We start from the raw sequence: 13,682 nt of genomic DNA, 5'->3' as shown, positions 1-13,682 counted from the left end.
ATTATTATGACTCGTCTACGTCTCCCCGTTATTGTCAGCTTTCTGCAGAAAATATGGCTTAGGGCGTTAGTTTTTGTTTTAGTATCTTCAATGAGCTATGAGTTGATCATTTGAGAGAGAGAGAGAGCCGGAGAGCCGAGAGAGAGAGAGAGAGAGAGAGAGAGAGAGAGAGAGAGAGAGAGAGAGAGTCGCTTTTGCAGATACATGTAGCCTACCTGAAACAAGTGCAAAGTTTCGGTGTTTTCTGTATTTTGGGATAACTGACACTTAATTTTGTAATCTTTGTTCATACGTAGGGGAGACCGGGGCTAGTCCGCCTACTTTTATGCTTTTGGTAGCATAACTGGCGAGTTTGATGAACTAGAAGACTGATTTTTTTTATTTTACATCAAGACAAATGTGTAGCTGATAAGTGATATCAATGTGCAGACAGTTTTTATGTGCGCATGAACATTTGTTGTACATACTGCTTACGGCGAACATGCCCCATGACAAATGATAGGCGGACTTGCCCCTGCACGGGCAGGCAACTCTAGTGCCAGATAACGAGCACAACATGGGAAGGAAGAAGCAAAACTTTCGTCAGAACTCGACCTTAATTAACGCACTTTCACTCGACACCAAGACTAAGTATTTGTTCTCAGAGGTAATGCATCAAAACCTAAGTCAACTCCTATGCATTCATGTTACAAAAATGAAGAAAAACACTTTTTGTGATCTGTACTCACGATATATGGGCGCGCAACCTCTTAACTTCTGCAGGATATGGCGGGAAGAAGGGACACCACTCCCACATGGTGTGAATGACTAAAAGGTGGCAAACGGTAAGAATAAACAGACAAAGACGGATGTGCCCCGGGGGCGGACTAGCCCCGGTCTCCCCTATATTTAGCCTTGAAAGAACTGACCACGCAATTAATAAATTAGCCCATAACATGGGTCCGTTTGCAACAGCATGCATTGATCCTCTACCCTGTGAGAGTGTATAAACCTTTCACTTAGAAAAAACACACCACATTTATTGTTCGTTTATCCATGCATCTTGACCAGTTTGGCATTAGTACTAGTGTTAGAGAACTCTTTAGATTATGACAACAGATATTCATCTGTAACTTTTAATCACCGAGTCCAGGATTCCAGTTTACCGCACCATTTGTCACAAGATTAACTTAACAACTTACAGCTCAGCCACCGTTGATTAGTAAACATTTTTTAAATATTCTGATAACTTTTCGATCGACAACTGCAGCAGGACTCATCAAATATTTACGAATACGGGGTACGTTTGTAGGTTCATCGTTTGTGTGTGTGTGTGTGTGTGTGTGTGTGTGTGTGTGTGTGTGTGTGTGTGTGAGCATGTGCTTGGCCTGAATAGTGTCATTAAGGATGTGTGAGTATATATGGATTCAATCCATTAACAAATGTACAGTGAATAATGTTGGTAGACCTTTCATCTATCTTCGTGTTTTGAGCCAAGACAGGCAAGTCCATCTGATCAAAGAAAGCAATCACTTTCATCATTTTATCACACACACAGCATGACAACTGACACACACAAGTTGATAAAAAATATTTATTTTCTTGGACGGAAAATAGCAGCCAAATAAAGAAAAAACAAGTCGCGTAAGGCGAAAATACAACATTTAGTCAAGTAGCTGTCGAACTCACAGAATGAAACTGAACACAATGCAACGCAGCAAGACCGTATACTCGTAGCATCGTCAGTCCACCGCTCATGGCAAAGGCAGTGAAATTGACAAGAAGAGCGGGGTAGTAGTTGCGCTGAGAAGGATAGCACGCTTTTCTGTACCTCTCTTCGTTTTAACTCTCTGAGCGTGTTTTCAATCCAAACATATCATATCTATATGTTTTTGGAATCAGGAACCGACAAGGAATAAGATGAAAGTGTTTTTAAATTGATTTCAAAAATTTAATTTTGATCATATTTTTTATATTTTTAATTTTCAGAGCTTGTTTTTAATCCAAATATAACATATTTATATGTTTTTGAAATCAGAAAATGATGGAGAATAAGATGAACGTAAATTTGGATCGTTTTATAAAAAATTTTTTTTTTTTTTACAATTTTCAGATTTTTAATGACCAAAGTCATTAATTAATTTTTAAGCCACCAAGCTGAAATGCAATACCAAAGTCCGGGCTTCGTCGGAGATTACTTGACCAAAATTTCAACCAATTTGGTTGAAAAATGAGAGCGTGACAGTGCCGCCTCAACTTTCACGAAAAGCGGGATATGACGTCATCAAAGACATTTATCAAAAAAATGAAAAAAACGTCTGAGGATATCATACCCAGGAACTCTCATGTCAAATTTCATAAAGATCGGTCCAGTAGTTTAGTCTGAATCGCTCTACACACACAGACAGACAGAAAGACAGACAGACAGACAGACAGACAGACACCACGACCCTCGTCTCAATTCCCCCCTCTATGTTAAAACATTTAGTCAAAACTTGACTAAATGTAAAAAATCAACAAGCAATACTGGCTTTGCAGAAAACCATACCCTAACTACAAGACGGTTCTGAAAACTATAATATTCTAGCTATGTAAATATAATATATAGATAGCACATATAACAAAATACATACACAAGAAAGCTTCAACAGATCTTATTAAAGTACAAGCAGATTCATCAATATCGATGATAATTATCCTGAATGATGGGGAATGTTGCCAACAATTACAATTAATTTCTTTGTGTGCAGTTTGACATTTCACAAGATCTTTCACAACACAATATGTCCTATGTGCTGCAAAGAACAAAGGCAGAATATTAACTTAAAATGCTGTGGATTGGCGATAAAGTATCTGACTATATCACACAGATGCAGTTGACTAAAATACTTATACAGTGTATACTTACTTACTTACTGCCTTTCACGCCTGGTGGCGTGTAGGGCAGATACAGTGTATGCAAACTGTGAAACATTTAGGCCAATATCATTACTATCAAAACCTGTTAGTGGCAAATAGCACAGTTCTACAAGCTTTGAAGTATGTTCTAACAATCTACCTGCTACTAAGTCATCATGGCAGTTTTGAATAAAACTCAATGGATGAAAAAAAGCTTCACAATCACACCTGCACACAAATAATGGCATAACAATGGAAAAAAATGAATGTACTGACACTAAATGGTCAAGTTTTTCATCACTTGCGCACTCATCATTTACACTTGGTCATACATGTACATACTCTTCTTCTTTCTCCCTCTTCTATCTCTTTCTCTCTGAGATTGTGTCAAACATCCATCTTGGACGATCAGAATTCTTGATGTGGAAACACAAACACACTCACTTTTCTTCTACTGGTACACTTCTACAGAATTTTACAATCATACATGTACATAACTTTGTATCAGCTTGGAATGTCTGTGTCTCCTGGTAATGGGATTTGAAACTTATGAGAACAAACTTCATCTCTAAACCTTCTAGTCAGCGTACATTTTCTTCAAATCTTGAAGTGTCATGTTTGTCTCACGATTCAAAACTAAATTTCTCAGAATGCTTCAATCTTGCATAAAAGCCTAGGGAGCCAGCTAAGCACTGGTTTATGAGCTAGCATCAGCAGAGGCAATGGGCGGTTCTGGTGAGGTTATGCCCCTTCTTTCTTTCGGCTGGTAACAGGCGGAACCTCGCGGCAAGATCACACGAGAAAGGAAAAATAACGTGCATTGGTCCCAAATAGCATGTTGCTTTGGTAACAGTTTGTGTGTAAGTCGTGCGGTAAAAAGACAATGGTAACAGGAGGAACCTCGCGGCAAGATCACAGGAGTTGTCTCGCGTTATCACCCAAGAAGCGCTCATTGATTTTAAATTAACACTGTTCATTTTCTTTACTATTTTAAGAGATATGTATTTCCTGTCCTTGTTTTCTCCAAAAGTATGTCTTTATTAGCAAACTTACAATCAAAGCCAAGAGAAAGAGGACCCCAAGAGATTCTACAAGAACTAAATGTAATATTTACTACTGCAAGCTTTTCATTTGGAAAACTAACTAGTAACTTACTCAAAAGAGGCAAACAATGCATTATGTATAAAAATAAACAAAATTTTAAAGCAGAACATAAGGCCTAAAAATAACCACTTAATTACTAGCGTGTTTTCAAGATAATGCACAGACATAATTTTGACACTCGTTTCTATAAAACGATACTCTTTGAAAAATGCCTAGCCAAAGCTTAATGCTACAATCATAAGATTTTTTTGGTCAAGAACATGACTTTGCTGTCACCAAATACCAAGCAGGAAGATAGGATTTAGTAGACTAGACCCGTCCCCCCCCTCAAGAAAATCACTTCTTCATTACCAATACCCTGCAAGAAAAATTGTTCACAAGTTTGCCTTCTTTTGTTGAAACTGTACGCTAAAACTATGTTTCTATATAGCGACGGCGCCACTTTTAATGGAAACACCAACATTAAAATTCGCCTACCGCCTTTTCGCCGTGTCTCTATGGAAACAAATCTGAATTTTTCTGCAAATACGCAGCAACTGCAACTAAGATTCAATGCAGGTTCAAGTGTTGTCTGCTGTGGATGTGAGCAAAAAAGGCACTAGTTCACCAAGGGCCGCTTCATTTATGTGAATCTCCTGTTCTTGACATCTGAGACTTTTTCCACGATGGTGGTCACTAGCTGGTTCATGAAGACGAAGACCTTGACACGCTCAAAGATGTAGAGGAAGATGATGAGAACAGACAGGTACTGCACCCACGCCCACTTGATCATGTACCAGAAACCTGGCCGGAAGCTGAGGGCATGTTAAGGAAAATTGATGGTACATGTACATGTATTCCACCAACAACTAAATTCATGTAAAGATTTCCAGCAAATACTAATTTCCATGACAAATTCCCAAGAAGCACATCCTAAAAGAAGCTGCTAAGGAATAAAAACTTGAATTGACGAAGTTTAAGCAGCCACGCTGAGACTGGGATAGTAAATTCATCTGCATGGTGAAAATCTCTCCTTTGCCAGCACATCGTCCAAGTATGGCTCACCTGATAATAATCTGCTCAGCTGTTTGACAACTAATTTAACTAAATGTTACTTTTTTGTGTAAAGCTAATCATAATCGCCTTTACGACTATCAGTCTAAAACTACTTACGCGTTACTTACGTTGATGCTCTTCTTATTTCAGTTTTTGTTCTAAAACAATAACAAGCCATCCTGAATACAGTGGAACCTATGCTTTTTAGGACCCATCATCATAAGACCCCCTCCACCACACAACCTCATTCTCTCAGCCGTTCAGTGGCAATACATTGACATCTACCTCTTTTACAACCTACATTTCCAGGCATTTTTGAGTCTTAAAGGTCTTAAAGGTCCTTGTCTACATTTTTATACCGAAATCGCCATTTGACCATTAAAATGCAGAGTCTATTATCTACAAATATCAACAATACACCCCTTTCGATCAGGAAAGGCGAAGCCAGTGTAGCCGTTTGAAAATTAATTGTAGTATTCCAGCGTAGTACTCATAGTAGGATATCCTTATTTGGAAAATGCCAAGCACAAAACTCCTCTCAAATCCCGTGCATTTCGTGCGTTTAAAAAAAAGCGTGGACAGCGCTCCAGTGTCAAATTGTTGCTGCACTTGTTTGGGCGTGGCTATAAAAAAAAAAATATCCATTTCACACGGCAGAAATTAATATGTAAAGCGCGGAGAGCACAGTTAATTGTGGTTCGCGCTATATAAGCTCACCATAATAATAATAATAATAAGCACAGTGACATGAATTTGATTGGTCAGTATTTTTAGGCAAAGCACATGTTCTCAGCAAACAGAAAACAAAATATTGGAAGCGTGAGTCACGCTACCCAAAAATAAAATCTTTTTTTACATATATTTTTTTTTTATAACTTTTTCCCCCATGGTTCATTCATCATTTGACATAATTTTGTATCGAAATCTAACCATAAGATTATTGAACAAGTCGCGTAAGGCGAAATTACTACATTTAGTCAAGCTGTGGAACTCACAGAATGAAACTGAACGTAGTCCGCCGCTGGCAGTGAAAGTGACAAGCCTGTTTGGCGCGGCAGCGGTTGGCTGTGCTTCATAGCACGCTTTACTGTACCTCTCTTCGTTTTAACTTTCTGAGCGTGTTTTTAATCCAAAAATATCATATCTATATGTTTTTGGAATCAGGAACCAACAAGGAATAAGATGAAAAAGTTTTTGAAACGATTTCGGAAATTTAATTTTAATCATAATTTTTATATTTTTAATTTTCAGAGCTTGTTTTTAATCCAAATATAACATATTTATATGTTTTTGGAATCAGAAAATGATGAAGAATAAGATGAACGTAAATTTGGATCGTTTTATAATTGTTTTATTTTTTTTACAATTTTCAGATTTTTAATGACCAAAGTCATAAATTAATTTTTAAGCCACCAAACTGAAATGCAATACCAAAGTCCGGCCTTCGTCGAAGATTGCTTGGCCAAAATTTCAATCAATTTGATTGAAAAATGAGGGTGTGACAGTGCCGCCTCAACTTTTACAAAAAGCCGGATATGACGTCATCAAAGACATTTATCAAAAAAACGAAAAAAACGTCCGGGGATATCATTCCCAGGAAATCTCACGTCAAATTTCATAAAGATCGGTCCAGTAGTTTAGTCTGAATCGCTCTATACACACACACAGACAGACAGACACACACACATACACCACGACCCTCGTCTCGATTCCCCCTCTATGTTAAAACATTTCGTCAAAACTTGACTAAATGTAAAAAAAGCAAAAATGTAGACGACTACCTTTAAAAGAGAGGTAGAATAGAACTTTTAAGATCCCCCAATTCAAGACTCCTTCCCTTTTCAGACCTTTGTTTCTTCTTCAGATTTTCAGTTTACAGCATCTGCATGGGTGAAACTGATTAGAATTGAAAATAAGGAAAATGAGGCCGGGGTCCAGGGGCCGCCTAGGCCCTGGTGGGGTGCAGGGGCAACGCCCTGCTAGGGGGCCCAGGGGGGCGAATCCCCCCGGAACAAAACGAAAAATCAGGCTTTTAAGGGTAAAAGTAGGCCTCTCCTGGTATATCAAACACACACATTTGCACATTAAACAAATGCCAAGCTGTAGTCCGATAATTCGCGCGCACAGTGAAACAAAGACTCAGCGATGTCCTGTCACTGTGTTAGGAGAAATACGGATCGAATCGCCTGCGAAAACAAAACAAAATTTTTTTTTTTAACTTTTTTTACTTTTTTTTTAAAGATTTTCAAAATAAGGAATTCCTTATTTAACCAATTTCATTTGGCGGATTTCCGCCTTGAGGCGGAAAAGTTTCACCCATGCTTCTGTAATTTAGTGTAAATGTACCGCCATTTTAAGACCAAATTGTCTCAGATTTCTGGGTCGTAAAAATGGGTTCCACTGTTCACTACATTATTATTATTATTATTATTATGGTGAGCTTATATAGCGCGAACCACAATTAACTGTGCTCTCCGCGCTTTACATATTAATTTCTGCCGTGTGAAATGGAATTTTTTTACGGACAGACAGACAAACAAACATTTTTTACACACAATATATAACGCATTCACATCGACCAGCAAACCTCAAGCCTGTTAGGCGAGCATTCACCTTTCGCAGCCTTTATTCCAAGTCACACGGGTATTTGATGGACATTTTTATCTATGCCTATACAATTTTGCCAGGAAAGACCCTTTTGTCAATCGTGGGATCTTTAACGTGCACACCCCAATATAGTGTACACGAAGGGACCTCGGTTTTTCGTCTCATCCGAAAGACAAGCACTTGAACCCACCATCTAGGTTAGGAAAGGGGGGAGAAAATAGCGGCCTGACCCAGGGTCGAACACGCAACCTCTCGATTCCGAGCGCAAGTGCGTTACCACTCGGCCACCCACCCACCACACATAAATTGTGACAAAATGTGACTGTGCGTACACCCAATGCACAGCAAGGATACTGGTAGGTCTCATCATTGGGATAAGCGATGTTGGCAGTGAGCGTGAAGGGAGAACCAGGGGCTCTGTACGTTGTCCAAACAATGTTAGGGGACACAAGCCTGGTGGTCACTGCACACACAAAAACATCCATAATGAATCATCAACACTCCAGCACATAGACACACTCTGTAAAATGACTGAACAACAGTCAACATTGACCAGACCATTGACTGTTTAAAGACCCCCCCCCCCCCCCCACAATCTGAAGCAGTTACTTTTAAAAGTTGTAAAAGACTTAAAAAAGGAGAACATAAAAATTATGAGAAAATGGGGTTTTAAATGAGATGTGTTAAAATTGAAATTCTTAGGTTGATTTACTAATTGTGGTGGTGACTGATCACCTGAACTATCTAGAAAACAGGGATAAAAGTAAAACAACAACATGAAGCCAGAAAATGCCCAACGTACAGTATAATTGTGCCAGTTAAAACATGTTTGATTATTTGTTTGTTACATGTATCAGCTCATTCATCTGCATATATTTTAAGAATATGATAACCTGAAAGTGGTGAACATACCGTTTCTCTTTGAATATGTTTCCAGCAGTCTTTGAAGGTTATACTCTTCAGCAAAAGAACTTGTTTGGTTAACCAGAGAGTCCTGCATTAAAAGAGGCAGAACATTTTACTGTATGTACATACAAGCAAAACTCAGTAAACACTCATCACAAACAACCCCGCCCCCCCTTTAAAAAGCAAAACAGTACCAAAGAAAAACATTCAACAGCCAAGACTTGAAAATATTGGGTTTGAAAATAAATTGCTAAAAAACTGTTCATAAATTAATTGGTGTAGTATGTATAAGCATCTTCTTTTAGACTAAAGCATAAGCAATGACACCGACAACAAGGGTACATTTCATTTCAGACACTGCTAACTTGCTGACATTTGTTGACGGTCAAATTGATGACACAAAACAATAAAATATTTACATAATACAGTGGTACCCCCCTTTTAAGACCCCCCATTTTAAGACTTCCTCCCTTTTAAGACCCTGTTTTTTCACATTTTCTGTTCATAACCTCTGTAAATTTACCCCCATTTTAAGACTCCCTCCTTTTTAAGACCCGATTTTCTCAGATTTTTGAGGGTCTTTATTCATAAGGGAGGACGCTCCATTCCAAAGGTACATTTGAAGCCCCAGTGAACAAAATTCTGCAAAAGAGAATACCTCTGAAAACAAGTCCAAAGCATCAAAATGTGTGGAAATATTAATCATCATGTCTGCTCCGATGATAGCTAGTGAAAGTTCTCACATTGTAGCGGATGTCAATCCCTCTGTGTGCCAGGGTCTGTTTCTGTTTGATGCTGAGATCTCCTGAGATGTAGACTTTTTCAGCTGGCAGTGGTGCTGTTTCCGTGACAACTGCCAGGGACTCCATGTGGAAGGAGGAGTATTTCTGAAATAGAGAAATTTTCAGTAGAAATCTTCATAACGCATACAAGTCTCAAACTCAAAGGGTAAGTTACACAACACTACAGTATTACATACAATGTGAAGATCATGTACAGAATGTTTGAATCATACACGGATATCGACACAGTTTTTCATTTATCTCTCACGAGTCTCAGTCAGAAAAACAAGAACTTAGAATCAAGAAGTCAGATGGACGGACAGATAGACAGGATTTTAGGACTGCAGTTGCATCAAAAACAGAAAAACAACATACCACAAGTTTGTAGTAGAAGAAGAGCACGAGTCTGATTCCACGGACATTCTCAGTGTCAAGCAGCGGCATCTCCAGATTGAATTTCAGAAGGTCTGCACGGCCATCTCCATTCTCGTCTTCTTCCCGAGACTGGAAAAGTAGAAGATAAAAATGGCCTTCAAACTTTGAAAGTGACAGTTGGCAGAGAAAGACAAAAGTTCTGTAGAGGCAAACAAATCCAACATGTACAATCTATACATGCAACTAATACACACACTAACAGCAGACATGATAAATCTAAAGTCATCTGATGATGTGCCTCAGCTGAAAAACTCTCTTGCATACATACACGTACAGTAAAACTAAAAGGCAAACAAACAAAAAGGCTGACTTTCAATATAATCTTATTCCACAATGTACCTTTACAAGGTCTCAAGCGATGATACCAGTCAGTTACAGATAAGCAAGAAGCACATGTTACTCTACATCATAAGCTTGCGTTTCATTACAGAAATGTTGCTTACCGTGACAACTGGAATCCTAAGGTTTCGCCACTGCATGCCATTGTACTTCTGAAAAGTGCTGTATGTTGCATACTTCACCTGACCTCCGTCCAGGTCAAGGACTAACAGAAAGTCATGTTTGAATGCTATGACAGGTGACTCTTGGTATGTCGATTCTTTTATCCAGAACCCTGGGGAGAAAAAAAAAAGCAAGCACATAAACTGATAAACTATAGAAATAATAGACAGGCAGTTCATTTCATCCAATGAAATAAGAGGAACCATTGCCCCGAAAGTGTACTTTCTAAATTTGTGTTGTTGTGCTTACTTTGAAAACGATGTTAACAACATGTAAATTTACACATGTGCACATGCCTAACAATACTCAATAGTGTCATCGTTAACACTTTAGTTTACTGCAACCAAACCTTACATTTTATTAGTCTATCGACCACCAACTAGAGTTACAGAAGGCTAATTTTCACCAATGTTAGAACGCGTGCATTACTTGTTGGAGCAATCAAGACTCACAAACTGCTAAACTGTGTAAAACTAAAAGATTCACTCATTCAGGTCTCAGCATCACCCAGACAGATCTATCGTTGACAATCGGAACCATGCAGTTAGTTTAGTCCATTCAAAACATACATGTAATGATGTGAAGAATTGCTTACTCTTTCGCATTTCATTCAAGGTAGAAGTAAAGAAAAATTCCCGAATTTAAAGGAAATATCATCCGAAAGTTCCAAACAAGACCGAACATGTGTCTAAACAATACAATAGGTAGCTAGCTAGCATTTACCAAAGGAACAAACCCTTCAGCTTTCACAAACACTCACCTCCACTTCTGTAGGTGACGAGGACAGGGATGATAAAAGTCAACAGGAAGCAAGCAACCAGAAAAACTGAGGCCTTGGAAACGATAGACGCCTTGTAGCGACGCAACTCCGGGTGCGCGAACACTTCGTACACCGCCATTTTCAAGCACAACAGAGGAGAAGCAAATTTCTACTGCGGGACTAAAAAAGAAGAACATTAAACCACTGGACAAACTGTTTTGCTTATTGTTACTGTAAAAAAATAGTAATTTTCTGTAAAATTCTTGTATCAAAAAGATAATTGTTGTGATAATTTTAGCTCAATTTAGTTTTCCTCATGTTAACACTATTAGAAGGGGAAAGCATACCGTTCTGACTGCCCGAAAGTTACCTTTGTCCGAGTTGCTTCCCTTCCGCCAGTTCCCTTTACTCGCGACGCGCCGTTACCCCTCAGTCACTGGATTTTGCATGACAATTCAGAAAGTGGTTATTTCTAGTCTTAACATACATTCGTCTATGAGTTACAATTAATCTTTGATTTAAAAAAAATGTATTTAAGATATTGGCATCGGTAGAGAGGAACAGGATCGAGGCGCACACAAGAACAATACTGATTCATTTAAATAAAAAGAAAACACATTAGTATAAAAATTCAATACTGATTCAGTCAGTTTCAATTGCATAGTCAGCCTGTATTATGGCGGACCGTGAGTTTTCGATACAAAATAAGACTTCGCGAAGTCTTTGCAAAGTCGACTTCGGGCTCAATAAATGTGATATACAATTTTTACTTGCTTTGCACAGGCTCATGATCGTTTGTGTGGATACGGTGACTTGTAAACCATGTCAGTGTTTGCCTCGGTTCTCTGTGACTTACACAATAAATCAGCATGTTTCTTTTCGTTTTCTTTTCACTCTGAACAACGCATTACTTTCTAGTTCAATTACGGACCGAGCCCAGCAGGGTGCTGTCAGAAGTTCAGTCTTTCCTCCAACCTGCAAAAAACTGAGAGTACTTTTCTGGGCCCGTATGCATGAACTGGAAGTCAGAAACACTGGAAGTAGAGGCCTCTTTTGAACGTGGGAACTCCCGAAGTTAACTTTCTAACTGTTCCCTATGCATGAACGCCGTAGTGCTGACTTCGAGAGTATTCGGTCAAGGTCGCGAAAATTGGGGGAATCCCAACTAGTACATGCGTTTGTTAACGGTAAGCTTGGCGACCAGAAGAAGCAAGTCTCATCGCGAGTTCAAAAGGGTGAACGTTGAGCGCGCTGTAGTACTAACAGCGTTATTGCTGTTGTTTTTTGAATGGTTAAACGAAAGGGTCGGTTCAAACCTGTGATGATTGTCTTGGAATCGAATGACTGCCTAGCTATAGCTATGACAATGACTTTGTTGACCTAAAATGTTAGGGAGAAAAATAGATGATTATGTTGAAATTTTTTCTCCTTTTTACATTTAGTCAAGTTTTGACTAAATGTTTTAACGTAGAGGGGGAATCGAGACGAGGGTTGTGGTGTGTGTGTGTATGTGTGTGTGTGTGTGTGTGTGTGTGTGTGTGTATGTGTGTCTGTCTGTGTGTGTGTGTGTGTGTGTGTGTGTGTGTGTGTGTGTGTGTGTGTGTGTGTGTGTGTAGAGCGATTCAGACCAAACTACTGGACCGATCTTTATGAAATTTGACATGAGAGTTCCTGGGAATGATATCCCCGGATATTTTTTTCTTTTTTTTCGATAAATACCTTTGATGACGTCATATCCGGCTTTTTGTAAAAGTTGAGGCGGCACTGTCACACCCTCATTTTTCAATCAAATTGATTGAAATTTTGGCCCAGCAATCTTCGACGAAGGCCGGACTTCGGTATTGCATTTCAGCTTGGTGGCTTAAAAATGAATTAATGACTTTGGTCATTAAAAATCTGAAAATTGTAAAAAACAAAAATGTTTCTAAAACGATCCAAATTTACGTTTATCTTATTTTTCATCATTTTCTGATTCCAAAAACATATAAATATGTTATATTTGGATTAAAAACAAGCTCTGAAAATAAAAAAATATAAAAATTATTATTAAAATAAAATTTCCGAAATCGATTTAAAAACAATTTCATCTTATTCCTTGTGGGTTCCTGATTCCAAAAACATATAGATGTGATATGTTTGGATTAAAAACACGCTCAGAAAGTTAAAAAGAATAGATATAAAGAACAGCGTGCTATCTTTCTCAGCGCAACTACTACCCCGCTCTTCTTGTCAATGTCACTGCCTGTGCATCGAGCGGTGGACTGACGATGCTACGAGTATACGCTCTTGCTGTAAAAATGCAGTGAGTTCAGTTTCATTCTGTTAGTTCGACAGCTTAACTAAATGTTGTAATTTCGCCTTACGCGATTTGTTTTCTTTTATCTCAGTTGCATGCAGGCAGCTTCAACCCTTTCTTTTTTGCCTCTCTCTTTTTTTGTTTTGTTTTTTTGTTGTTGTTGTTGTTATCGGGGAGCATCCGTCTTTATTGATCTTTTTTCTGTTCTTTTTTCCTGCTTTTTATATTAAAGTCAAGATTGGATTTTTTTGTGAAAGCATAGGACAGTTTCTTTACGCAATTAAAAAAAAATGAACACAGAGACAAAAACCGGTTGTTGCAGCGAATGCAATTGAGGCCTATAAAGAAAAAGATCAATACAAAAAAAAAATTTAAAAAA

The 13,682-nt window shown here is 38.4% G+C and overlaps 1 protein-coding gene across 1 annotated transcript; it reads right to left on the bottom strand.

The window, feature by feature from the left end:
• Positions 1-1,559: 1,559 nt before the first annotated feature.
• LOC138963049 (transmembrane protein 231-like) lies at positions 1,560-11,150 on the bottom strand. The gene is made up of 7 exons (XM_070335045.1): positions 11,008-11,150; positions 10,190-10,359; positions 9,687-9,815; positions 9,273-9,416; positions 8,536-8,617; positions 7,978-8,086; positions 1,560-4,775 (listed from the first exon to the last, which is right to left on the bottom strand). The coding sequence occupies exons 1-7, from the start codon at positions 11,144-11,146 to the stop codon at positions 4,604-4,606; spliced, it is 945 nt and encodes a 314-aa protein (XP_070191146.1). The 5' UTR covers positions 11,147-11,150; the 3' UTR covers positions 1,560-4,603.
• Between the last annotated feature and the right edge of the window lie 2,532 nt (positions 11,151-13,682).

Source organism: Littorina saxatilis, linkage group LG1, assembly GCF_037325665.1.
Source record: "Littorina saxatilis isolate snail1 linkage group LG1, US_GU_Lsax_2.0, whole genome shotgun sequence".
NCBI classification, from domain to species: domain Eukaryota; kingdom Metazoa; phylum Mollusca; class Gastropoda; order Littorinimorpha; family Littorinidae; genus Littorina; species Littorina saxatilis.
Note: the sequence above shows the minus strand (reverse complement) of the source record. Positions and strands in the feature narration are given on the sequence as shown.